General features: G+C 57.7%; 3 protein-coding genes across 5 annotated transcripts; all 3 read left to right on the top strand.

Annotated features, from left to right (window-relative positions):
* The first annotated feature begins 640 nt into the window (after positions 1 to 640).
* TCN2 (transcobalamin 2) lies at positions 641 to 4,311 on the top strand. Of its 3 annotated transcripts, XM_030460259.1 has the most exons (11): positions 641 to 1,025; positions 1,158 to 1,309; positions 1,741 to 1,933; positions 2,006 to 2,092; positions 2,295 to 2,437; positions 2,522 to 2,683; positions 2,757 to 2,932; positions 3,362 to 3,536; positions 3,640 to 3,832; positions 4,008 to 4,123; positions 4,205 to 4,311. In XM_030460259.1, the coding sequence occupies exons 2-11, from the start codon at positions 1,228 to 1,230 to the stop codon at positions 4,264 to 4,266; spliced, it is 1,389 nt and encodes a 462-aa protein (XP_030316119.1). In that variant the 5' UTR covers positions 641 to 1,025; positions 1,158 to 1,227; the 3' UTR covers positions 4,267 to 4,311. The 3 variants fall into 3 exon arrangements, with proteins under 3 accessions (XP_030316119.1, XP_030316118.1, XP_030316121.1); XM_030460258.1 differs by having other exon boundaries at positions 641 to 1,309; XM_030460261.1 differs by having other exon boundaries at positions 645 to 1,309; positions 2,006 to 2,086.
* Positions 4,312 to 4,881: 570 nt separating this feature from the next.
* SLC35E4 (solute carrier family 35 member E4) lies at positions 4,882 to 9,094 on the top strand. Its single transcript, XM_030460271.1, has 2 exons — positions 4,882 to 5,700; positions 6,873 to 9,094. Exons 1-2 carry the CDS (start codon positions 5,085 to 5,087, stop codon positions 7,298 to 7,300), a joined length of 1,044 nt encoding a protein of 347 aa, XP_030316131.1. The 5' UTR covers positions 4,882 to 5,084; the 3' UTR covers positions 7,301 to 9,094.
* Positions 9,095 to 15,999: 6,905 nt separating this feature from the next.
* IQCD (IQ motif containing D) lies at positions 16,000 to 22,536 on the top strand. Its single transcript, XM_030460274.1, has 5 exons — positions 16,000 to 16,139; positions 16,719 to 17,496; positions 18,634 to 18,867; positions 20,546 to 20,617; positions 22,068 to 22,536. The coding sequence occupies exons 2-5, from the start codon at positions 16,915 to 16,917 to the stop codon at positions 22,350 to 22,352; spliced, it is 1,173 nt and encodes a 390-aa protein (XP_030316134.1). The 5' UTR covers positions 16,000 to 16,139; positions 16,719 to 16,914; the 3' UTR covers positions 22,353 to 22,536.
* Positions 22,537 to 24,229: the final 1,693 nt, after the last annotated feature.

The raw sequence follows: 24,229 nt of genomic DNA, 5'->3' as shown, positions 1-24,229 counted from the left end.
CCCGCTCTAGCCTCCCCCCGGGGGTCTCCGTTGCGTGGAGCTGTGCAGCGGGTGCAGCCCCGATGGGCTCGGTTCCCTCAGCCCGGTTCTAGCCGTCACACACCTGTCCTTTCCTCCCTGGTGTCCCCCCCGCCGGCTCCCCGTGTCCCCGCCCGGTCCCGGGGCACCTCCCGGGGGGTGCCGGCTAAGGCGGAGGGGGGGCTGTGTATGTCCCCGTGCCCCACCAGGACAGAACCACCGAGCCCTCGGGGGAGTTCGGGGTACTCCGAACCGGAGCTGGGGGGTGAAGTGACCCCCGAGGTGTGGAGGGATTCATTTCCTGATTTTCCCGTTCGTTTCCCGCCCGGTCCCGGGATGTGGGTTCGGCTGACACCACCTGGGGTAACGGGAACTTGGACCTGGCCCCTGGAGCTCCTCGTTCGCCCTCACCAGTGGGCTCTGGGACCTCTCCCCGGGGTCCCGCTGGTTCCGGATTCTCAGCCCGTCCCACCGTGGCTCTAGTCGGTGACCCGGGCTTCCCGGCCATCCCGGTGCCCCCCGGAGAGCAGCCGCCCCCGGTGGCAGTGGGGACAGATCAGTCCTCTGTCCTCTCACCCACACAACACCCCTGGGTGCGCCCCGTCTGAACTGCACCCCGCGGGGGTCCCCGCCGTGTCCCGGGGGGTGGCAGATGCCGGGAGCCACATCCTGCGGGGTGGGGAGGGGAAGAGGGGGACAGGAGGGTGTCCCTATGGCCCCTCACCCCTGTCTGAGCCTGGGTGTCCCCTGAGTCCCAGCAGAACCCTCTTGGCTGTGGGAATTTACCATTTGGGGTTCAACACCCCAATCTCCATCCTCCCCCCGCACCGGGGGTGTTAATCCCCATTTCCCTGTTGAAGGAGAGGAATCCCTTTCCAGGCGAGCCTGTGGAGGCTGCGGGAGAGGAGGAGGAGGCAGAGCCCTTTCAGGGAGGGATTCATCCTTTCGGTTTATTTTGGGCTGACTGTGCCCGGTGATTCTGACCTGGGTCTCGCTGCCCCAGCCAGGTCAGGCAGAACCGGGGCAGGCAGGGTCCGCAGCCCCTTCCTCCGGCCCCGTTCGCCGCTTCCTCCCATCCAAAGTCCTTCTCCGTTTCTGCTGACTTGGCCCCGGTGTGCGGAAACTCTCTCTTACGACAGACCCTCCCCGGACCCCGTCTTGTCCCGTCTCGGTTCTGCCGGACTCTCTGCCTGTCTGTCCCTGTTCGCCATGCCGCAGTACCCCCCGCCCCGCTCCGGGTGCTTCCTGCTCCTCGTCCTGCTCCAGGTTCTGAGCTCCGTCCGGCTCTGCGGTGAGTGCCACCGCCCCGCAGCCCACCCAGCGGTCCCCGCGTCCCCTGCTCCTGCCCCAGGGAGGACATTTCCCTCCTGGGGATGAGTTTCCCAGGGCTGAGCTCCCCCCAGCACCCATCAGGGTTCAGCTGTATTCTCAGGGTCCCTGAGGACCGGGGTGCCACCCCAGCACCCCGCCAGCCCCATGGGTGCAGTGGCAGTGCTGGAGCGTTGGGTTCTCCATGTTCCCTTCTCATGTTATTGTTTCTTCCCCATTTTCAGGGGGGAGGACTCGTGAGGGTTTGTGACTAGAGGGAAGGGTGTAGCAGGGTGTGGGGGGGTGCTGGCTCTCTGTCACCACCCCAAACAACCACGGACTGCAGATGCTGGGGGTGGGCTTAGCGCTCTCCTGGCGCTCTGACCCCCACTCCCTCTTCCCATGGGGGGACAGAGGTCCCAGGGGAGGTGGTGGAGGGGCCAGTGCGGGCGCTGAGTTCCCGGCTGCTGGGGCTGCTGGGGGACCCAGCACAGGACCCCGACCCCAGCGTCTATCTGGCCCTTCGCCTGGCGGCTGACCACGACCTGAGCAGGGAGAAGCAGTACCTGGGGCAGCTGCAGGACCTCTTCCATCGCCGATACAGCCAGTAGGTTCCTGGGGGGTGACCCCACCTGCCTCTGGGGTTGTCCCCCACTCCACTGAGCCTGAGTCCCCACAGGAGCCTGCAGGCAGCTGGCCAGGCCCACGATGCGCCCCATGGCCACCCCGAGAAAGATGCTGCAGGAACCGAGCACAGCACGTACGTGTGGGTGTCCCTCAGGGATGGTCCCCTCTGCTGGCAGGCTGTAGCCCTCCAATGTGGTGTGGGAATCCCATGGGGACAGTCACCTCCACCTGGTGCAGTGAGGGGTCCCGCGGGGAAGGTCCCCTCTGCCAGCAGGGTGGCAGCTTCCTGATGTGGACTGGGGACTCTGGCTGCCGGTGGGAGCTGACGTGGTGGCTTGCAGGAGCACCAAGGTGGAGTGGCCGGAGACGGGGCGGCTGGCCCTGTACCTGCTGGGGCTGCGGGCCACTTGTCACCCACCCGACCATGGCTCCCAGCGCTCCCTGGTGACCTGGCTGAAGTTCTACCTGGAGGAGGACTGGACAGGTGAGAGCAGACCACGGCGAGCACCCACCCGTTTGCTGGCACATCCAGCCACGAGGTCACCGTGCCACACCACCTTGCCCCCAGGCTCCCGGCATCACGGCCACCCCCTCACCAGTTACTACCAGTACAGCCTGGGCGTGCTGGCGCTCTGTGTCCACCACAAGCGGGTGCGGGAGGAGGTGATCCGACGGCTCCTGGCTGCTGAGCACCACAGCAGCTTCAGCCACGCTGGTGGCAGAGCCACAGGTAAGGGTACCCGGGGACAGGTGGAGGGGGTGGCACCCACCCTGGGCGTGGTGACAAGGTGGTGTCCCCACAGACACTGCGGCCGTGGCAGCGTTGGCCTTTGCCTGCCTGGAGCGGCAGCGGCTGGTAGGGACCCGGCTGGCAGGAGAGCTGCGAGCGGCCACACTCAGGATCAGGAAGAGGATGGTGGAGGAGCAGGACCCCGATGGCTTCTTTGGCAACATCTACAGCACCCCCTGGGCCATGCAGGTGGGTGAGGGCCACCGGGGTGGCCGCAGGGTGCAGGGGTTGACATGGGGACTGGCAGAGGTGTGGGTACAGGCATGGGTGCGGCACGGGTCAAGGTTTGGGACACAAACGTGGGTTGGGTGCAGGACTGGGTGCAGGGACACTGTGGGTGCAAGCATGAGCAGAGGTGCAGGCGTGGGTGCAAACCTAGGTACAGGTGTGGCTGCAGGTGTAGGAAGGGGTGGGGAGGGTGGGTGCAGGAGCTGGTGTGGGTGCAGGCAGGGGTGCAGGTCTGGGTGCAGATGTAGATGTAGGAGCAGGCACAGGCAGGTTAGGGGGTTAGGCACAGGGGGTTAGGCACAGGCAGGGTCTCTGGGCAGGCAGGAAATGCTCACCCCCAGTTTGGTGCCCAGGGTCCCCACCCACCTCCTACCTTTTCCTTGCTCCCAGGTCTTCATTGCCACCAACACATGTCGGGAGGAGCCGGCGTATGGCCAGGCCATGACTGCTGTGCTGGAGAACCTGGAGGCCTTCACCACCCCTGCCACCATGGCCCAGGTCCTGCCAGTGCTGTACAGCCACTCCTACCTGGACATTGCCTCCATGTACTGCCAGGAGGAGCTGGGTAGGAGCCAGAGAGACAGAGAAAGCTGGGATGGGGTTGGCACAGCTGCCACCACTGTGGTGGCTTTGTCTCCATCAGTGCTATAGTGGCTTCCTCCTTGCAGACACCCTGAAGCCCTTCAGCCCCGAGCCACGAATCGAGGTGCCAGGGAACAAGACAGTGGGGTTGGTGGTGGAATGTCCCCTGCCACGGTGTCCCCAGCACCAGCTCTACAGTCAGTCAGTGTCAGTGCCTGCTGGTGCCTCTCTCCTTGATGTCCTCAGAGCTGCCACTGAGCTTGTATCCCACAACTTCACGTATGTGGCCCCAGCTGCTGGGGAAAGGGAACCCCTCTGGAGTCCCTGGGTGTCACCCTCTGGTGCCCACCTGCCCTGCACCCATACCACAGCCTCTTCCTGGTCCCCAGCACCCAGCCCTGCCCTACTGCCAGCAGTTGGGGCTGGACCCTCACCCCTCTCTCCCATCCCCCAGTTTTGACACAGAGGACACTCCCCAGGGCCCCTACCTGACCCAGGTTTTGGGGCTGAAGGCCCAGAAGCGGAGCTACTGGCAGCTACTCGCTGCCCCCAGCACCAGCCTGCAGATGGGTGAGTGATGGGTGGGGGTCCTGGGAGATGTGCTGGGGGTCCCAGACACCCGCTCTGCCATTCCTGTCCCTCTCTCTGCAGGTGTTGCTGACTACAGACCTGATGACGGGGAGACCCTCATCCTGCGCCTCAGCGAGTGGTAGAGGGAGGGGGGACAGTGGCAATGAACCCCCTGCCCGGGCACAGAACCTGCTGGCTCCTGGCTCCTGCTGTTCCTGCGCCCCAAATCCCCCTGGGGGGGAGGGGGGACAGGGACACACACGTGTCCTACAGGCAGGCTGGGATAGGATCACCCTGATCCTCACATCAGCTCCCTTCCTACTCGAGGTGCAGCTGGGTTTGGGGTGCTCGAAGCAGCCGGGGGTGGGGGGGGTGTCCCTGGCCAGCCCGGGCTCTGCTCCTCCGCAGACCCTCTGGAAAGGGGAACCCCAGCCTTCCCCGTGGACCGCGGTGACCCCAGTGCCATGCACAGCCTGAGGGGACCCCTTGGCTGTGTCCCCAACCTGAGTCACCTCTCTGGGGGGAACCGGGGTGCCGGGGGGGGGTGGGGGGTGTCTGAGGCAGTGTCACCGCCGCTGTCACCGTGGTGTCCGCTTGGGTGGGGATGCCCAGCGTTCCCGGCAGGCCCTGGGTGGACCCCCCCGCACCCTCCTCCCCGCACCCCTGCACCGGTGCCCGTGACGCGGCGGCGGCCCCGCGGGGAGGAGCCTCCCCCCCTCCTTCCCCTCCCGCCGCCCCCTCCCGCCATCACCGCGCCGCTCCCGCCCCCCCAGCGCCCCGGGGCTGAGCGCCGGGCCACCACCCCGGGGACAAGGCTGTGTGGGGACGCGGCCGTCGCTGCCGGTAGGACCCGGGGACCCGCCGAGCGTCACCGCTGTCACCGCCGCCACCGAGTGTCGGGCGCGGCGGGAGGACGGGGCCGGGCGGGGGGCGGCAGCGGGGGCAAGCGGACCCGGTGCCCATGTGCCCGCGGAACCGGCAGGGCCATGAGGCGACGGTGACAATGACGGGAGGTGGCGAGGGGATTCTCCGGCCTTGGAAACCCGACCCGGGGCAAGCGGATGGGGGGCGGCCGCCCTCGGTCCCGGCGCTGCCCTTGCCGGTGACGGTGCTGGCCTGGTTGGGCAGCGGTACCGCCATGGCCGGACTCAACAAATGGATCTTCGCCGCCCACGGCTTCCGCTACCCGCTGCTGCTTTCCGCCCTCCACATGCTGTCGGGGGTGGCCGTGGGTTACCCCCTGGGCTGGGCGAGGACCCCCCCGGCCCCCCGCCCCACCGCCCGCATCTACCTGCTCAGCCTCACCTTCTGCACCAGCGTGGCCTTGGGCAACCTGGGCTTGAGCTCGGTGCAGCTGGACGTGGCCCAGGCGGTGGCCGCCACCACCCCGCTGGTCACCTTGGTGTTGTCGGGGGTGCTGGTGGGGCGGCGACATCACCCCCTGCAGTACTTGGCCATGGGGCCCCTCTGCGCCGGGGCCGCCTGCAGTGTCGCCGGGGGGCTGCGGTGCCACCAGCCCGGCTGCACCTTCCTCCTGGCAGCCACCGTCCTCCGAGCTCTCAAGTCCATACAGCAGAGTAAGTGTCACCTGCCCGTCCCTCTCCTGCCCCTTCCCCACCCTTTCCCTTACCCTGGAACGACCCTCTGAGGCACCCGTGTCACCTCAGGGCCACCCCTTGCCCTCAGCTCCCACCCCCTGTGCCACCTCTTGCCCACCTTGTCACTAGTGCCACTCCAGTGCCAACCCAACCCACGTGCCACTCTGGTCCCCAGTGCTGTGCCAACCCCGTGCCACCGTGTCCTGGGGCCATGAGGGGTGGCACAGGAACCCCCAGGCTGTCCTGTCCCTATCCTCATGCCTTCCAGTGCTGTGCCTGGCTGGGTCCCCTGGGAGTCCCCATGCCCAGTGGCCTGGTCCCCATCTGTGAGAACCCAGACAGCCACAGTGCCACCCAGGCTGTGATGTCCTTGGTTGGGTTCTGGGGGGGACCACGTCCTCTGGAGCTGGTGTTTCTGTCAGGCACCGTGGGGTCATGTTCTGGCATGGGGCTGAGGGCCAGGCACACCACCCCGTATTGTCCTCAAGGACCCTGGGGGCACCTGTACCAGGTGGCCACCTAAGGGCTGCCACCACCAGCACCCACCCGGGTCCCTTTATCACCCGTGGGACACAGAGGGTGGCCCTGGAGAGGCTGGGGGCTGCTCTGTCCCCTGGCACATGGCATATGCCCCCTGTGTGTGGCATCCAGCCTGGCTGACTGTCCCTGAGTGACTAGAGGAACACATGGGGACACAGAGGGGACAGGCCATACACCCAAAAATATTGCTGCCAGCTGCAAAATCAGCCACAAAAAAAAAAAAGGGAGGAGGGGGGGAGTTAAAAATCGGGTGGGGGAACTGCCTTGTCCAACCATGTCCTGGACCCCCAGATCAGGGCACCACCAAACCAGGGCACCCTTTGAACCATGGCACCCTCAAACTGGGACATTCCCAAGCCAGGAAACCCCATGGAAGGGGCTGCCCCCCCTCCCCCTCCCCCCTTCCTGGTGTTGTTGGGGATTTCTCAGGCAGTGAGTGGGGACCAGTGCTGGGGGGTGCCCCAGGGGTGCTGGGTGTCCCCCACTGGGGTGGCCTGGCTGTCCCATAATGGTCCACCTGTCCAGAGATGGGGTGGCTGTTCTGTGCCCATTCAGCTGTCCCAGTAGGGTTGTACATCTGTCCCGTGACGGTGCCCATGTCCCCCCCCCAGGTCTGCTGCTGCAAGAGGCTCATCTGGACGCCCGTTCCCTGCTGGCCCTGACCTCCCTCCCCAGTTTCTGCCTCCTCTTCGGGGCTGCCCTGGCACTGGAGCTGGGTCCCTCCTGGCAGGGGGTCCTGGGCTACGACTTCACCCTCTGGGTCTGCGTCCTCCTGAGCTGCTTGGCCTCCGTCCTCTACAACCTGGCCACCTTCTGTGTCCTCTCCCTCACCTCTGCCCTCACCGTCCACGTCCTGGGCAACCTCACCATGGTGGGCAACCTCCTGCTCTCCCGGCTGCTCTTCGGCACCAGCCTGAGTGGGCTCAGCTACCTGGGCATCGGGCTGGCACTGGCTGGCACCTTCCTCTACCACCAGCCCGGATTGGTGGCAGCTGGGTGGGCTGCACGGCCAGGACGGGGTGGCCCCGGCAGGACATAGGGGACACTGGGATGGGGACCCCCTGGGAAGGACCCATGGAGATGTGGAACCCTCCCCACCCAGGATGGAGTGAGGTTCATCAGGACTGGGACATCGCCCCAACCCCCCCAGGAGGGAGCAGGGTGCCATGGGGATGGGGGCCTCCTGGGAGGAAGTAGGGTCCACTGGGACAGGGACCCCTCCAGGAGGGAGTTAGGGTCCCACAGGGGCCTCCTGGCAGGGTGTAAGGTCTCACTGGGACAGGGAATCCCTGGGAGGAAGCAGGGTGCCATGGGCAGACCCTAAGAGGGTGTAGGGTGTCACTGGAATGGGGACCCTCCAACAAGCCATAGGGTGCCAGAGGGGTGGAGACCCCCAAACAGAGAGTAGGACTCCCCAGAGATGGGGGCAGAGGGGAGTGGGGCTGTGAGGAGTTGTGTGAGGGGCTGTGTGCACACAGGTGTTGGCGTGCACAGAACAGTGCACGTGGATGTGCTGGTGTGCATGGGCTTGTGCACCAGTGTGCACAGCTCTGTGCATGTGTGTGCTGCTGTGTCTGTTTGCACAGCTCTGTGCACACGCGTGTTGGTGTGTGAAGGCTCTGCGTGTGCAAGGGGGTCTGTGTGCATAGATCTGCCTGCACGTGGGCCCTGCAAGTGTGGCTCTGTGTGCATATGTGTGTTGGCATGTAAAGGCTCTATGTGTGCAAGGAGGTCACCTGCATGTGGGCACGTGTGTGTTGTACACATGTGTATAAGCACATCTGTGTGCACAGCTCTGCTTCAGTGCACAGGTTGTACACGTGCAAGTGTGTTGCTGTGTGTGCAAAGCCTTACATGCAGCTGTGCCCGTGGCCTGCTGTGCACAGACTCGTGTCTTGTGCACAGGCTCTGTGTGTGCGAGCAGAGCTTGTGTGTGGGCAGGGCTGTGCTGCTGTGTGCTTGTGCAGAGCCTTGTGTGCAGGTGTGCACAGGTGTGTTGGTGTGCACGGGTGTGTTGGTGTGCACATGTGCACATGTTCTGTGCGTGGCCAAACCCCTCCATGTATGCACAGCTCTGTGCAGGCTGACAGGCACTGGTGTGCACACTCTGTGTGTGCCAGTGGGGACCTCCATGTGCCTGCACCATCCTTGCACACGTGTCCTGGCTCTGCACGAGTGTCTCTGTGTGCACACACAGGCTGCAGATGCTCAGGGATGTGGCTGTGGTATCCATGCATCCAGGGCCATCCTGCCTGTGGAATCCTGCCTGTAGTGTGTGTGTGTGCATGTGTGAATGTGTGTGTGTGTCTGTGTGCAGATGTGTGTGCATCACTCCTGAGCTCTCTTGGCTGGCGTGACCCCAGGGCCGTGTGTCTGCACAGTTCTTGTGGCCAAACAAGATGCCCAGGGAAGGGGTGGGTGTCAGTCCCTTCTGTCCCCAACCTGCCCACGTTGTGCTGATCCCATGGGACTGCTGGCAGTGCCATCACCCCTACTGGGCCCTCCTGGCCACCACCACCTCTCCAGCTCCAGACCCATCCATCCCACCTCCCCATGGCCACAGCAGGCAGGAGCAGGCAAAGACAGCGAGACCGCCGCCAAGGGGATGGGGACAGCTCAGACCCAACCCCCAGCACCCTGGGACAGTGTTGGGCTGTGGTGTGGCATATGGCAAAGGGACATCCCAGTGTGCCACCATCCATGCCACCAGCACACTCCTGTTGGTGTACAGCAGCTCCACGCTGCTGCCATGCTCACCCTCTCCGTGCCAGGCCCGAAGGACCCAGCTCTGATTGCACTTGTCCCAAAATAAAGCTCTATTTTTGTCATACTCTATCGTTGGCTCCCAGCACCTTCTCCCCACCCCAAGCACCCACCGGTGTCACCCAGGGAGAAGCCACCCACTGTTGGGGTGGGAAACTGGGGCACAAAGAGGCAGCCCCAGCTCACCAGGGGTTCCTGTGCCCACCATGGCCGGTGGCTCTGTGCTGGGATCACAGGAGGGACAAAGTGACAGCGTTAGGAGTCACCGACCACACATGTCCCATCCCCGTCCACCCGCAGTGCCCTGGGGCAGTGTGACACGGGAGCATCCTGTCCGTGGTGTCACCCATCCCGTCCCTCTCCATCCCGGTGATTCACCCCCACCCTGCAGGCTCCCAGTGCCTCCCGCCCTCTTCCCAAACACCGCTTCCCTTCCGCTCCTTGGGGCCCTGAGTTTTGAGGCCACTTCCAGAAGTGTTCTGGGAAGGGCTCCTTCCCCAGGAGCTGTGACAGGGACATCCCGGGGCTGTGCTGGAGCCCTGCCCATCCCACCACAGCCTCCAAGGTTTCCCAGTTCTGGCACAGGCTCCTTGCTCCAGCTACCAGCAGCGTGTTTGCTCTCTGGGCTCGTGTTTCTGAGGCTTTTCCATAATGGGAGGCTTGAAAATCATTTTGCTTTTCCTGTTTCTTTCCTGGGGTGGCCCCAGGGATGGGCAAATCTTGTCCCCTCCTCCCCTGAGTGTTCCGGGGACCTCTCACCCTGGTCGGGTGGAGGAGCCCTTCCCTGGGTAATGCCTGCCCAGCCTGGCCCCTGACTAGTTTGCTGGCTCAGCCCAACTCCTGTGGCTTTTCCTGGTCCACCCTGCGTTCTGTGGATGGCTGAGGGTGGACACACGTCCCCTGCCCCAGGAGCATGGCCACTCACTGCTGGTGTCACTGGGTGGGTTGGTGGCCAGAGCTGGGCACGGGGGTCTCAGGCTGGAGCTGGGGGGTTGGCACTGCCCATGCCTGGCAGTGTTAGGGGGGTTGGCCTGGCACTGTCACCCTCTCTGGGTGTTTCAGGCTGTGATCTCAGCCTGGTGGCATCTGTCCTCTCCAGCCCTCCCTTCCTCCCTGTCCCTGGGCTGGATCGGGTTTCCCCCTGGCTGCACTCCAGACAGGGGCACCATGGCACCAGCTGTCCCCCCCTCCCTTCCCCATCCTGCGTTTCCAGGCGGAGCTGCAGGAGCTGAAATCTCCACGCAGTGATCACCCAGAAGTCCCCCGTGGGTTGCTGCCATGCCCAGCTTAGGTTTCTGAGTTCCTAACAACAGGATGACCTCAGTGCAGTGACTCAAAGTGACAGCAGGAATCCACCTTGACTTCCCAGCTGGGAATAACATTAAGGTAGAATTTAAGAAGATTGTGCACATGGAGGGGCACAATTCCAAGCAGCTCCTGCAGATAATTGTGGATCTGCTGAGGGAGGCCAAGGCACCTTCTGAAAAAGGGCTGGGGAATCAGGTGGGGGAGGAGAAATGGTCAGGAAGTGGGAAGCAGGATGTTCCTGGGTCTCCTTGGGCTTCTTGGGGCATCCTTGGGTCACTCCCAAGCAGGGATGGTGAAGTCTGCGCTGTTCCTGCTCTCTCTGGAATGCAGCAAATGTCTGGTCCTTGAGTTGCTGTCTCAAAAACCCAAAGTCCTAGCCCAGTTAGGAAAAACAAACCTTTGGTAGCACTCCAAATGTCCTGACTCACAGCTGGTCCCTGCCCTGCATTAGAAGCACAGTTTGTGCTGGAATAAAACAACACTCCCTGAGCTCAGAATGGGCTCAGAGTTACTCTCAGGACCCCGATACAAACGATGTGTGGAAACTTAAACCCTGCTGGTTATATTTATAGCAAACCCACTGCTCACTGTTTGTCTCCCTAATCCCCTGGCAGAGACTTTGTGCTCCAGGCCCCTTGGATGAGCAGAATCTATTTTCAACTCTCCAGCATGGATCTGGAAGAACTGCCATTGGCTTTCCCTTGGTTTCTTGCCAGGAGGTCCCAACACTGCTCAGAGCAGCAGCATTACTCTTCCTTTTCATAAACATCAGGTGCTGATCATGCAACTTCTCCTGAAGCTGCTCCAGGGGAGGTTTAGTTTGGATCTCAGGAAGCACTTCCTCACAAAAAGGGTGATCAGACATTGGGATGGAGTGCCCAGGGAAGTGGTGGAGTCACCATCCCTGGGGGTGTTTCTGGAGGGACTGAGGTGGCACTGAGTGCCATGGGGGGGGTGTGAGGTGCCAGGCTGGACATGATGAGCTCAGAGGTCCTCCCCAGCCTCAATAATTCTGTGGTTCAGAGCCTGTTGACATGGGGGACTTTGTAGCTGTAGTGGGTGAGCTGCTGACAGAAGCTGTAGTTGGGTCAAACAACAGGATGGCAGAACTCCACAACTCCCCTGTACCCACCAGGGACAGGGACTGGGGCATCACTGGGCAGGTCAAGGGGACAGTGGGGACCTGGGCAGATCAGTGCAGCAGGGGCTGATCCCTCATGTCCCCATGCTGTGGAGCTGGGGCTGCAGGGGATGCAGTGGTGGGGACAAACACCACAGGGATGCTCATGTCCTCCATGAGGGGACCTCTAGGGAGACATTGCTGACAGTGCTGATGAGGGAGGTGAAAAGCAGGGGACAGGTGACTGGTGGCCACTGTGTCACTGAGGCAAGGGCTGGAAGTCATCTGGGACAGACTGCCTGGCTGGGGGTACTGGGGCAGGGCTGGGAGGGCCCTCAGAGCCACCACCACTGGGGCACAACAGTTGTGCCTCTTGGACCCTGGGGGTCCAGGGACTGGTGGCAGTTCTGTGCCAAGCCCCCCATGGCAACCACTGCTGGGCACACAATGGTGGGGGGCAGCGGGGCCATGGAGGAGTGGGACAGCCCCCGGCCCCGTCTCACCTTCTTCCCACCACCCCAGAGCCGGCAGCTCAGCGGACCCTGGTGTGGACCTGGGGTCCCTCACATTGTCCTGGGGCTGTGGGATCCTCACATTGTCCTGGGGCTGTGGGACCCTCACACCATCCTGGGGCTGTGGGACCCTCACACCTCTCTGGGGCTGTGGGACCCTCACACCATCCTGGGGCTGTGGGACCCTCACACCTCTCTGGGGTTGTGGGATCCTCAATACTGTCCTGAGGCTGTGGGACCCTCACACCTCCCTGGGGCTGTGGGAACAAGGCAGTGGGGTGCAGCACCCCTGTTCCCTGCTGCCTGTGACATGAAGCCCCCTCTTGCTGGAGCAGCCCTGCAGACACAGACCTGAGCTCCCAGGTGTCCAACAGCCCCTCAGGCAGCTCTGACAGCCATGACAGCCGCCATGCCCTGCTGCTCCTGGAGAAGAAGGTGATGATCTCCACTCCCTCTTCCCCCCCCAGACTCCCCCCGGGATGGGGCTCACGAGGGGAGGATTTGTTCTGTGTTCTGTTTCTGCTGGTGTGGATGGGTTTTGGAGAAGCTGAGATTTCCCCTTCTCTGAAGTGCTTGGCAGCAAACCCTGCAGGTGATGCAGGGCTGGAAGAACACCTTGTGGAAACTTTCAGGTCTGGGTTCCACAGAGCCCATAATCCATGGTTTGAGTCCTCAGCCCTGGGGCCTGCAGCCTGCTGGATCAGGATGGGGTCCCAGGGGTCCCTGCAGGGCAGGGAGGTGGAAGTGAAACCTGAATGGGTGCATCTCCATCCTGACCTCAGGACAGACTCCAGATCCTATCTGCCAGGCAGCTGTGGTTTGGAATAATAAATCACAGACAGCCCTTGGCCATGGACTGAACATGGATTTGGGCATTGCTCCTGTGGTATCCAGGGAGACCAAGGACACCTCTTTAGGGACACACCTGACGTGTGCCCCTGGGTTCTGAGCAAAGTAAGGTGAGGTCCTTACATTTGCTTTCCTAAAGGTAAAACACTTTGAAGAGGCCAAAAAGAAGACTGAGCACTTCCACAGGCGCATGCAGCAGCAGTTTTTGAAAGAAGAGGAAAGTAAGATGGAGAGGAGGAAGAAGGCAGCCAAAAAGTTTGAAAAATCCCTGCAGGTGTTCAACCGCAGAGGGGGGAAGCCATCTGTCCCTTCTGCCCCTGGGCTGCCTGACAGTGCAGTGACACCCCCAGAACCAGAACCAGAACCAGCAGCTGCTGTGGACCAGGATGAGACCTCCTTCTCCAGTGTCCCTCCTCCTGGGAGCCCTCCCAGCCCACCCCAGGTTTGCCAACCCACTCCAGACTTCATGTTTTTTTTTTAGGAAGCCAACGCTCTGTCCTGTTACAGCAATAAACCAGCACCATCCCTGCCCCTTTCTGCTGTCTGTTCACCTTTTCAATCAATGTCTGAATTAATTTTTTTTAAAAATCAATTTTTAAATTAAATTAGAGGAGATTTAGATTGGATGTTAGGGAAAAGTTCTTTCCCATGAGGGTGGAACAAGGGTTGCCCAGGGAGGTGGCTGAGGCCTCATCCCTGGAGATATTCAAGGTGAGGAGTGAGGAGCACCCTGATGGAGGTGAGGGTGTCCCTGCTGAGTGCAGGGGTTGGACTGGGTGAGCTTTGGATCCCTTCCAACCCAAATCCCTCTGTGCTTCTGCTGTGGCTGGAGGGGACAATCCAGGGAGCAATGTGGTGGCCACAGGAGCAAACACCTCTTCCAAGGGCTGATTTCCTTTGAGGGAAAAGAAGAGGGATGTGAAAGGGAGAGGGTTTTTTTGTTTTTTTTTTTTTTTCCTTGTGCCTTTAGAGAGGATCCAAATAACATGTTTCATAGCTGGAGTTCCAGAAATGTTATCAGAGGTTCAGGGAGGGTAAATGTATCTGTAGTGTGGGAAAAAAGAAGGCTTGGTGACTTAAGGAGCTTAGGAGGAAAAAAAAAAAGCAACAAGGAATGGAGTATTGAAGGAAAGTGCCTTGAGGCACTGGAGAAAAGCTTAAGTGTCAGCAGCAGATGGAGAAGGTGGTAGTGGTAGAAATTATTGACTTTCCTCATTTCCCAAACCAGAGGTATTCAGAGTAACTCCTGAGCCCCTGGCAGGAGGAGGGGGTACAGCTTATCATGGGAGTGCAGAGCTGGAAACTTCCCATTTCCCACTCAGGGCCCTGCAGGGCTGTAGCATGAAGTATATTTGACTCTCCTTAAAAAATGTTCATTTGTTTTTCATTCTGTTCACTTCAGGTTTTCAAGAAGCTCACAGTAAAGGAGATACTGCAGTTTCTCCATGGCCTGGTTTCCAGCCAGCATTGCAGTGTTGGGGTTTTCATAACATCAGCCTTTTCCACTTGAAATCAAGCTGATATTTTTTTTATCTTTCTTTCACAGTGGCCTCGAGGGCATAATTGGATGTTGGATGATTGCTGTCACATCTTCACTCATTTTTTTTTTCTCTTAAAATGCTCTGTGCCTTCAAGCTGTCTCCTTCATCTGGGATCTCTAAAGAGAATTTTCATGACTGATGTGAAAGGTGCATCCCAGGCACCAGGACAGCACACCTGGCAAGATACACCCCAGTGCTCAGGAGCCTGGGGATGGAACATTCCTTCTCAGTTTACCTAAGGCTCTTCTTAAAGAAACACCAAACTTTTCCCTAACCTCTGGCTCTTGAAAACAGGGAAACCATTTTTGTTTCTTCATCCCTAGAGATTTCACAGAAATTTAGGGCTTGGAAAGGACCTCAAAAGATCATTGAGTCCAACCCCCCCTGCCAGAACAGGGCCACCTATTGCAGGGCACCCAGGAACACATCCAGGTGGGGTTTCAATGTCTTCCACAACCTCCCTGGGCAGCCTGGGCTGTCACCCTCACAGTAAAAGGATTACTGCCACCCTCACTGTAAGAAAAAATTCTCTTTGTGTTTATATGGAACCTCCTACACTCAAGAATGTCTGTTGCCTCTTGTCCTGCCATTGGGAATCACTGAGAAGAGCCTGGCCCCATCCTCCTGGCTCTCTCCCTTTCTGAATATTATTAGATATTTCTAAGTATTACTGAGCTCACCCCAAACTCTCCTCTCCTCCAAGCTGCAGAGCTCCTCAGCTCCCTCAGCCTTTCCTCACCAGATGTTCCACTCCTCCATCAGCTTGGTGGCCCCGCACTGGACTGTCCCAAGCAGTTCCCTGTCCTCTGGGCCCAGAACTGGACACAATATTCCAGATGTGGTCACAGTCTTCCAGATGTGGCCCATTTGCTAAGGGAGATGAGCTCTAAGGTCCCAACCTCACCCATTCCATAATTTGAGCACTGGGCTCTTTCCTCACCTCAGAGGCTCCAAGAAGAGCTTTGTGCAACCTGGGCTGCTGGGAGGTGTCCCTGCCCAGGCAGGGAGCTGGATCTTTTTCTTTTAAAGTCCTTTCCAACCCAGACCTCGCTGGGGTTCTGTGTCGGGAGGAGCAGATACATCCCAGCTCCATCCATCGGGCTCCCAATGCCACCTCAGGGCTCCCGAGTCCCGACTGACGCCCTGGGGCCCTCCCCTTACTTCATCTTTACTCCTCTGTGACTGACCAGAGCCTCGCAGACGTGGCTGAGGGGGGGAAATAAAGTTTATTTTCCTGCTTATTTTTAGGTTTCTCAGGAAGGCCTTGCTGGGAGCCCGGAAGGCCCGCTGCTGTAAGCACACACCACTCGGCATGGCCCTTCTCTGTTATACAACAGCAACAAACACCCAGCAGGAGCTCACCCACCCCCCAGCCTCGGGCTCCCCGGCTCCCCCGCTCCCCCCCCTCTCCTCCCGCTCCTCCCGCTCTCCCTCCCGCTCCTCCCGCTCCCCGTCCCGACACCACAAGATGGCGGCCCACACCCTCCCTGCTGCGCACAGCCCCGAGCTTCTCATTGGTCAGCAGCGCTGCCAATCAAGGGAGGGGCACGGAGCGGTGGGGCGGGCGCCGGTCGCCATTGGCTGTTGGGAGAAGCCCCGCCCCTCACCCCCGTTGCCAAGCAACCGCAGCGTTCCATGAGGCTCAGGCCGTTCCGGGTCGGGACGGAACCGAGTTCGCCGCAGGACACAGCGGCAGCCTGGGACCAACGCCCCTTTCCTGAGACACACCCCGAACACCCCCCCAGACTTCGGCTTCTCCTCAGACGCTCCTCTCACGCTCCCCAGGTCCTGCCCCGGCTCCCCCGGGCCCTCCCTCGGGGGTCCCTGTGGCGGGAATGTCCCAATCCCTCTGACTCTCCAGCCCTCTGGCTCCCCCTGCCTCCCTGCTTCCCACAACACGCACCAAGGGCACCCTTCCCTCCTTGTCCGCCTCCCTCTGCCCCTTCCTCTCGCCCTGGGGGTACCCAAAGCCCCCCCCCCCCCTTTGCCCTCTCGCCGCTGCGGCAGTGGAAGGAGGGAGGGAGGTGGGTGCCTGACGCCGGGGATCTCTGCCCTCTCCTCCCAGCTGGCCCCAGGGATTTCCAAACCCTTCTCCACATCTCTGGAGATGGCAGAGCTGCGTTCCATCTCACCTGCTGCTCAGGAGGAGTCGGGAGCTTTCTCCCCACCGCCTCTCAAACAAGGAATCCGTGATTTTCTTCCCTTCTGGAGGTGTTTTCACAGCCTCTCTGGGACAGGGACCGGTTCTGATGCACGATCCCGTGTCCAGATCCGGGAAGAACTACAGTGTCAGCTGAAGCTCCTATTTTTTTTTTTCTCAAGTTACATCGTTTCTCTAATGCTGTCCCCACATTCTCCTTTTAGAAAGAAAATCCGAGAAAGCAGAGTTTGTGACAGGAGCAGCAGAGATGTCCCCTGACTGAGCATCCTCAGTGATGTTGTGTCCCTTCTAGATGTCAAAACGCTCAGCTCACAAGAGTTCAGCTGAAGCCTTGGCACCAGGGGATCCACCAAATATCATCCCAGGAAGTGAAGCAAAGAAAACCCCCTGGGGAAGGGTATGGCAACTCCAGACATGGCAACAATCACCCCAAAACTCATGAGGGGGTTAGATCCAGGTTCTTTAATACCTGACAACTTGGAGACCAAAAGAATCCTCACTGTCTTGGATAAAATGATTGACAAGCTGGAGCTGAGCAGCATGATCCCATGTGTGATTGAATCTCTGGATAACTTTGCTGATATCCTGGGACCTGAGGGCACAACCAGCCTGGTGGAGCACCAGAAGCTTTCAAAGGAAATGGAGTACCTGAGAGCCGAGGATCCATGGAGCAGCCTCTGCTTGCTGGAACAGCTGAAAGGTTCTACTAGAAATGTCCTGAGGCTCTTGCTGCCCAACCCTGTAGTTTGCCAGGTTCTGAAACGACAAGCTTTGGTGAGAGAGTCACCAGCTAAAGTATTTATCAAAGCCTTGAAGGAGTTCAGGAATTTGGTGCTTGAGAGACTCCTGACCAGTCCTGAGGAAGAGGAAGAAAAACTTCGGTTCATGAAAGCTGTCTCCCTCCAGATTAAGGAAAACACTGAAACCATCACAGCTTTGGAGGCTGAGCTGGCAGCAACAGCACAGACTCAAGAGGAGGAGGTATGATACAATGGGAATATCATTCCCAACAAAGCATTCCTGAAGCAAAACTTTGGTAAGCTAAAAACTGGTGCCCTACTTGCAGAGAGGGAAGTTCCAGAAATGATTTTGAAACCAGACCCTAAAGATACTGTTGTCATTGTGAGATATAATGGGGAAAATGCTTATTGCATGCTTCAGATTTTTAAAAAGCAAACAAATTTGGCATGGTTTGAACCTGTTTGCACTGGCCAATTGGAATGACACAAGTCACTGAGTTTAGAAAGGAGCTGAGCTTAGAAAGGGACAGGCCACACAAATTGCTGTAGTAGCTTTTTGGCAAGGCTTCAGTGTTGGCTGCCAGCACAAGGCTTCATTTGCTGCAGATGAAATGATGGAAATCCCAGGCAGAGATTGCTCTGATTAAAATCCATTTTTAATATCTGCTCTGCCTTCACTTTTGCTTAAAACCAACATTTCTGTGACCTCCAACTCTGTAGTACTCACTGCTGTAGAGCACTTGTGATTAACATGATTATATGAATATATGTGGGGGTTTTTTCAGTGAAGGAAACTGAGGTACAGATAAATAAATGAGCATTTCCCAGGCTCCTTCTGTGAGTCTGTGGGCTGTGTCAGCATTCAGCCCCCTGAGCTCCTGACAAGCAATCCTTTCTTTTATACATATGCTTTTCTTTCTCCTTCCTGCAAGAGTGGTTGGAGGGGAAGGTTTTGTCCAGTGCTTGCTGCACTGAATGGTGCTGATGGAGACAAGGCCCTGCTTTTCCCATTCCCTCTGCTCCTTGGAATTGAGACATTTGAGATTTTTATGTGCAGTTTGGCAGCTTGGCTGAGGCATCATGTATAAACCTGTGGCACTGCTCCCAGCTCAGGATTTTTCTTGCATTCTTCTGAGTCCCCCCCAAGAGCCTCTCTGACCCAAAGCTTGAGGGAGTCACAGGGCTCTCTCCACAGGTTTCCAAATCATCTTGTGGAAATCTGACTCTTTTCCCTCTGCCAGCAGTTGCAGGTTCCTTTTGCTACCAGAGCAGCAGGGGCTCTTCTTGTGTCTTCTCCACCTCCTGCCCACTTTACACCTCCCCAAATCCATTTCTGTGTGGATTTTTTTTCTTTCTCCGGGGTTTCTCTTCTTTCTAGGCTGACTGGAAGGATAATGTCATCAAAGACCTCCAAACCAGCATGCAAGATCTGCCCCAAGACTCCAAGACCATCATCCAGCAGATGAAGGAAGAGGGAGAAAAACAGCAAAAAGAAGAGCTGCAAGCCTCCCAGGCCAGGTGTGCTGGACTGCAGCAGGACATTCAGGAGTTAGGAGCACAACTAAATGCACTTGTGCTGGAGCATCGAGCCTCAGAGATGGCTCTCAGGAAGGTAAATGGGAGCAGGAGCTCTAGAACAGAAGATTTAAAAGCTTTTGTAGTGCTCCCAGGTCCAGCTGCTGCAAGGAATTACTGGGTTCCTGCTAGCTGCTGGCAGGATGCATCTGCTGTTTGTCAGGATACCTGCTCTGGCCTCATGCTCTGCTGCTTCCAGTGGGAAGCAACCCTGCAGGGAGAGCAGGAAGTTCCCTGCTCAGAGGTCCTGCTCCTGCCTGCTGCCTTGACTCTGAAAACACCTCTGTGCCCAGGGTGACACTGCACAGACACCTCTGTGCCCAGGGTGACACTGCACAGACACCTCTGTGCTCCAGGGTGACACTGCAGGGACATGACACTGCAGGGACACCTCTGTGCCCCAGGGTGACACTGCCCAGAGGGGATGTTGGGCTCTGCTCAGAGTGCAGAGCAGCAAAGCTACAGCAGGAATATTTTAAGAAGGGTTTTGGGGTGAGGCAGGCAAAGCAAGCAGAGTGTTGGCTGTACATAAAGTCACCTTTCAGAGCTGATGGCAGTTTTGGGGGTTGGGAGCAGCTGAAGCCTGGGAGATAAACCAGTTCTGCTCTGCCTGGCACTTTGCTGAAGACGCCAGCCAAGGAGTTGGATTGAGTTGAGTGAGGGGGAAATGGGATTTATCACAGTGCTGAGCAGATACTGAGGGAGGAAAGAGCAGCAGGGCAGGCTTGGGCTCCTGCATCAACAGCAGAGCAGGGTACAGGGAATCTAGATCTGGAAAAAGAGCATTTCCCCCCCAGAAATTTTGCTCTTTCTGGGTATTTACACCACACAAGCACTGACTTCCCAAGGGCAGGACAGCACACACAGGCAGCGGGGCATCTCCTGCACTGTCCCACACAAAGTGACAAGAACAAACCCCCAAATCCACCCATTTATACCTCCTTTAATGGGGTGGCTTTATCAGGCAGTTTTTTCCTGAGGCTGGGGGGCCCCTGCAGCATTTGTTGAGCTGCTCAGCTCATTCTCATGCTGAGGCAGAGATTTACTGACCACAGGAGTCTCCTTTCCTCCTCCCCAGCATTTCCTTTGCACTGCCTGGACCCAGATGGGACTTGTGGTCTGAAGAGCTGAGAGCTGAGCTCAGGGTGGCCTGGGAGAGACATCCTAAGTCAGTGCCATACCGTGTGGCACTTGTAGCTGACCTCTCTCTTGATGATTCCACAAAACCCAGATACAGCAGCTTGGGGTCAACTGCCTGTACCTGGTTACACTGCAGTAGAGTCACTGCCAAACTGTTTTGCAGCTAGAAAGATCATTTTGTTTGAAAGGCACCATCTTTTGAGTACTTGCTGTCCTGTTTTCATGTTTAGCAGTTCTCTATTGCTTCAGTTTTAGGCTGCTTGCCCCAGTCTGTTGATGACTTGCCACATTCCATCAGCCCTGTTCATTTCCCCCTGCACAACACCCCTGGCAGGTGCATTTCTGTCCTCAGCCACCACCCAGCTCCACGCTGTAAACCCAATAAAGCTGTTTTGCCTGGAGGGAATGTTCCTGGGAGTCGTCAGACCTCAGCTGGAGGAAGTTTGCCACCAGGAGGAGGTGTTTCACGCAAACAGAATGCTGCTGGGGCTCACACCTCCCCTGGTTTCTAACTCAGGCAACTTGATACCAGGCTTTGGGTGCCAGCAAGGATCCAATCTTGGTTTGTGTTTCAGAGAAAGTGCAGAATGGAGGCAGAAATCGTGAACTGGATCCAGAAATATGATACGGACATGGGAGAAAAAGAGGTAACCACTTTAAGGTGCTTTGCTTTCTCCTGAGGGGGTAAGTTCAGGAAGTAATGTGTCCTTGTCCATATGAGAACATGGAAGCAAGGAACAGTTTTCCACTCAGAAGAGGCTTTAGAAAGAGAGGTATCTTTCTTCTGCCTGTGTGTTCAGTTCTCTGCTGCTTTGACTCCAGAAACACTCACTCTGACTGCTAAATCCCACAGTATTTGGAAGCAAATGGGTTGCCACCTTCACTCTGACATCTCCCTGATGCTTGGGAACAGGAGTTTCAATTTCCTTCAGTCCTGTTGGCCCTGTGTCCAATTCATGCTCCTCTTTCTGCTGCCCAGATTCTCTCTCAAGTTCTAAGAGACCAAACAGTCCCCCCACTGCTGCCCTGGCATCCAACTTAACCCCTCCAGTACCCCCAACCTCACCCCTGAGAAGATCCCACTTACTTTTCCGGTCCTGCCCTATTTATGGAGATGAATAAAAGCTGCTGGATGACTCACAAAGTCAAATGTAGGGAATGGCCTAGAAGCTAGCAGCTAATTGTGAGAAATGATGATGTCAGGTGTTTAGCAGTGTGGTTATTTTGGTTTCCTGTCAGGAATCCTAGGTCATGGCAGGTTTGGGGCAGAACTTGCCAAGTCTCATCCACATTGGTGGTTCCTCTCCTCCTCTCCTCTCCTCTCCTCTCCTCTCCTCTCCTCTCCTCTCCTCTCCTCTCCTCTCTCCTCTCCTCTCCTCTCCTCTCCTCTCCTCTCCTCTCCTCTCCTCTCCTCTCCTCTCCTCTCCTCTCCTCTCCTCTCCTCTCCTCTCCTCTCCTCTCCTCTCCTCTCCTCTCCTCCTCTCCTCTCCTCTCCTCTCCTCTCCTCTCCTCTCCCTCTCCTCTCCTCTCCTCTCCTCTCCTCTCCTCTCCTCTCCTCTCCTCTCCTCTCCTCTCCTCTCCTCTCCTCTCCCCTCCCTCTCCTCTCCTCTCCTCTCCTCTCCTCTCCACATGGCTTCTTTAAAGGCATTAGGAAAGGCACGAAGTTCTGCTGAGCTGGGAAGTGCAGCAACACCACTAAACCCACCTCTCCTTGGCCTCTTCCAGGCTAACATGCTCTGGCTCTCCTCGGGCTCTCTTAGCAAAGTCCCTGCAGCATTACCCAAGCTGCAGCCATGTGTCCTTGTGCTTGGAGGATCTGCAGGAGGGCTCTGACCTGGGGGGGTGGGGGAGCACCTGAGGGTGAGTGCTGCTTGCAATGCAGGGAGGATTAGGGGAGTATTTTTCAGAGGAATATGAAGATGCCATGACCTGGCAGCTGATGAAATGACCTGACCACTGGGTACACACCTCCTTTTGAGTCCTTCTGGAAAGGTTCAGCTCCCAGTCATGGTTCTGCCTGGATTTGGGATGGGTGTGCAGGGAGGAGCTGCTGAATGACCTCAAAATTGCTGTACCTGGGCTCTGCTGTCTTGCTAGGCTGAGTATGAGGAGATTCAAGCTGCCTATGAGGAGGAGAAGGCCCAGCTGTCCCTGCTGATGGAGAAACGAGATTTTCTTCTCCCAGAGTATTCCCAGATTGAGGAGGAGCATAGGATACTTCAGGAAAAGAAGGAGCAGGCTTCCAGGGAGTTGGCCATAATGACTCGTGCTGCCATCTGCATCCAGGCCTTCTGGAGGGGATACTTGATCAGGTCCATCTTCAAGTCAAAATTGAAGAAGAAGGGCAAGGGCAAAGGCAAAGGCAAGAAGGCCAAGAAATAAAGCCCCAAATCTGTTCTCTCTCCTCCTGGCAAAGCTGCTGATTCTGGGACTCAACTCTTCCAGATAAAGGCATTATATTTGAGAGTGCATTTGCATGAAGGCCTCCAGGGTTGTGGCTGCCTCTCCTAGTTGGAGTATAGCAAAGCAGGAGTGGGAAGCCCTGGCTCACTCTTTTGGGTTTGGCTTTGCTACCCCTGCCATGAGGATGATGTCTCCTGATGAAGGGATTAGGCCAGGAGTGCAATTCCTGCCTAGGCTCCTGCCTTGTCCCTTGCTTGTCCCCTTGTTCTGTTCCCACTGAAGGCAGCCATAAAACAATTCCTGAGGTTTTCTGACAGGCTTTGTCCTTGCGTAGATTTGGGAGACTCTGTCCCTTTCTACAGGAGGCATCTGCAGCACCATTGCTCATCAGTGCCAGGACACAAGTTCTGGATGGGCACCACCCCTGACAATCTGCAGGGTGGGAATTGGAAGGGTGGGATTTGCCCAAACCCAACTCATGCCCTGCTCCCAGTCCTTGCAGGTTGCTCCCTCAGCCAAGCAGCAAACTCTGCCCTGCTCCATGCAAACCCCTGCTTTGGGCTCTCTCCTCTGGATTCTCCAGCATCTCATGTGCCCCAGGAAGCTGCAGCCTTTCCCTTTCACAGGGGCATGAGTCTGAGGGTTTTTTTTGTTCCTCTTTTGGCCTCCCCTTTTCAGTTTCCTTGGAGCCATTCCACACCAGGAATTCCACCACATTCCACCACATTCCTCTGCCTGCAAGGGCTGAAGCTGGGCAGAGGCAGAGTCACACCTGGTGTGCCAACACCAAGTTACGAACTGGTTTGGGTTGGAATGGACCTTAAAGCTCATTTAGTTCCACTCTCCTGTACAGTCAGGGACATCTCCCACCAGACCAGGCTGCTTCCTATTAGTTGTTTCATTTTCTTGGGAAATCAGGCTGTAACTTGTGGCCATAAAGACCCATGCACTTCCTCTCACATCTTCCTTGCATTTACCAACGTTGGGAGCAGAGAGCATTTGGGATCCAGACTCCCAGGGACATTTCTTCACTCCAGGCTTCAATGACTTTCCCTGCAGCCTCTGTTCCAAGGAGAGTGACATCGGCTGCAAACCCCAAATCTTTTTGCCCTCCTATGTTGAATGCAGAGCAGGGGCCAATCCCAAGGGGGTGCTGGGATCACTAGGGGATCACAAGGACAGGACAGGCAGGATCAGATGAAGTTTCTCTCTCCTTAGACAGTTTTCTGCTTGCAGCCACAAGAGATGCCAGGATCCAGGGAGACTTCCAGGTGTGATTCCCCACGTGGGTACTTTGGGCTGTATCTGCACCAGGAGGGATGCCTTTCAGTTGACAAACATCTGGACATGCTTTAGGTTAGAGGGTTTTGGGGTGTTGTATGGGCTGTTAGACACTGATTTTGATACCTCCCTTCCCAGAGTTTGTTAAAAACCTCCAGATACTGTCTCCAGATGTCAAAGTTCCCTATATAGGAGAGGCATTCCATTGGCTGCCATGGGATCATGCCAGCTTTCCAAGTCCAAAGTACTCTCAGGCTTTTTCCAGACACAGGACTTGCCTTGAGTTGCCTCAGGTGACAGAGGTGGTGCTACTCATGGCTGAAGGACACTCAGGAGCATCTCCTTAGACTGGTAGGAAATGCTCAGTTAGCTTCAGGGGGATAGAAGCAGCTCTCTCCATTGGAGTTTCCCAACTGTTTTCTTTCATCCAAGGGGCTGCCTAGCCCAGATCCTCAGGCTCAGAGCAAAGTGTGTTCATTGGGGAGCCCTTTTACCCCCCACTTCAGCTCCCCATGGGGCCAGCCCCAGCCTGCTGCCACAGAAGACAGAGATGGCTGAGCCCAGGGACACTTCCA

Source organism: Calypte anna, chromosome 15, assembly GCF_003957555.1.
Source record: "Calypte anna isolate BGI_N300 chromosome 15, bCalAnn1_v1.p, whole genome shotgun sequence".
NCBI lineage: Eukaryota > Metazoa > Chordata > Aves > Apodiformes > Trochilidae > Calypte > Calypte anna.
Note: the sequence above shows the minus strand (reverse complement) of the source record. Positions and strands in the feature narration are given on the sequence as shown.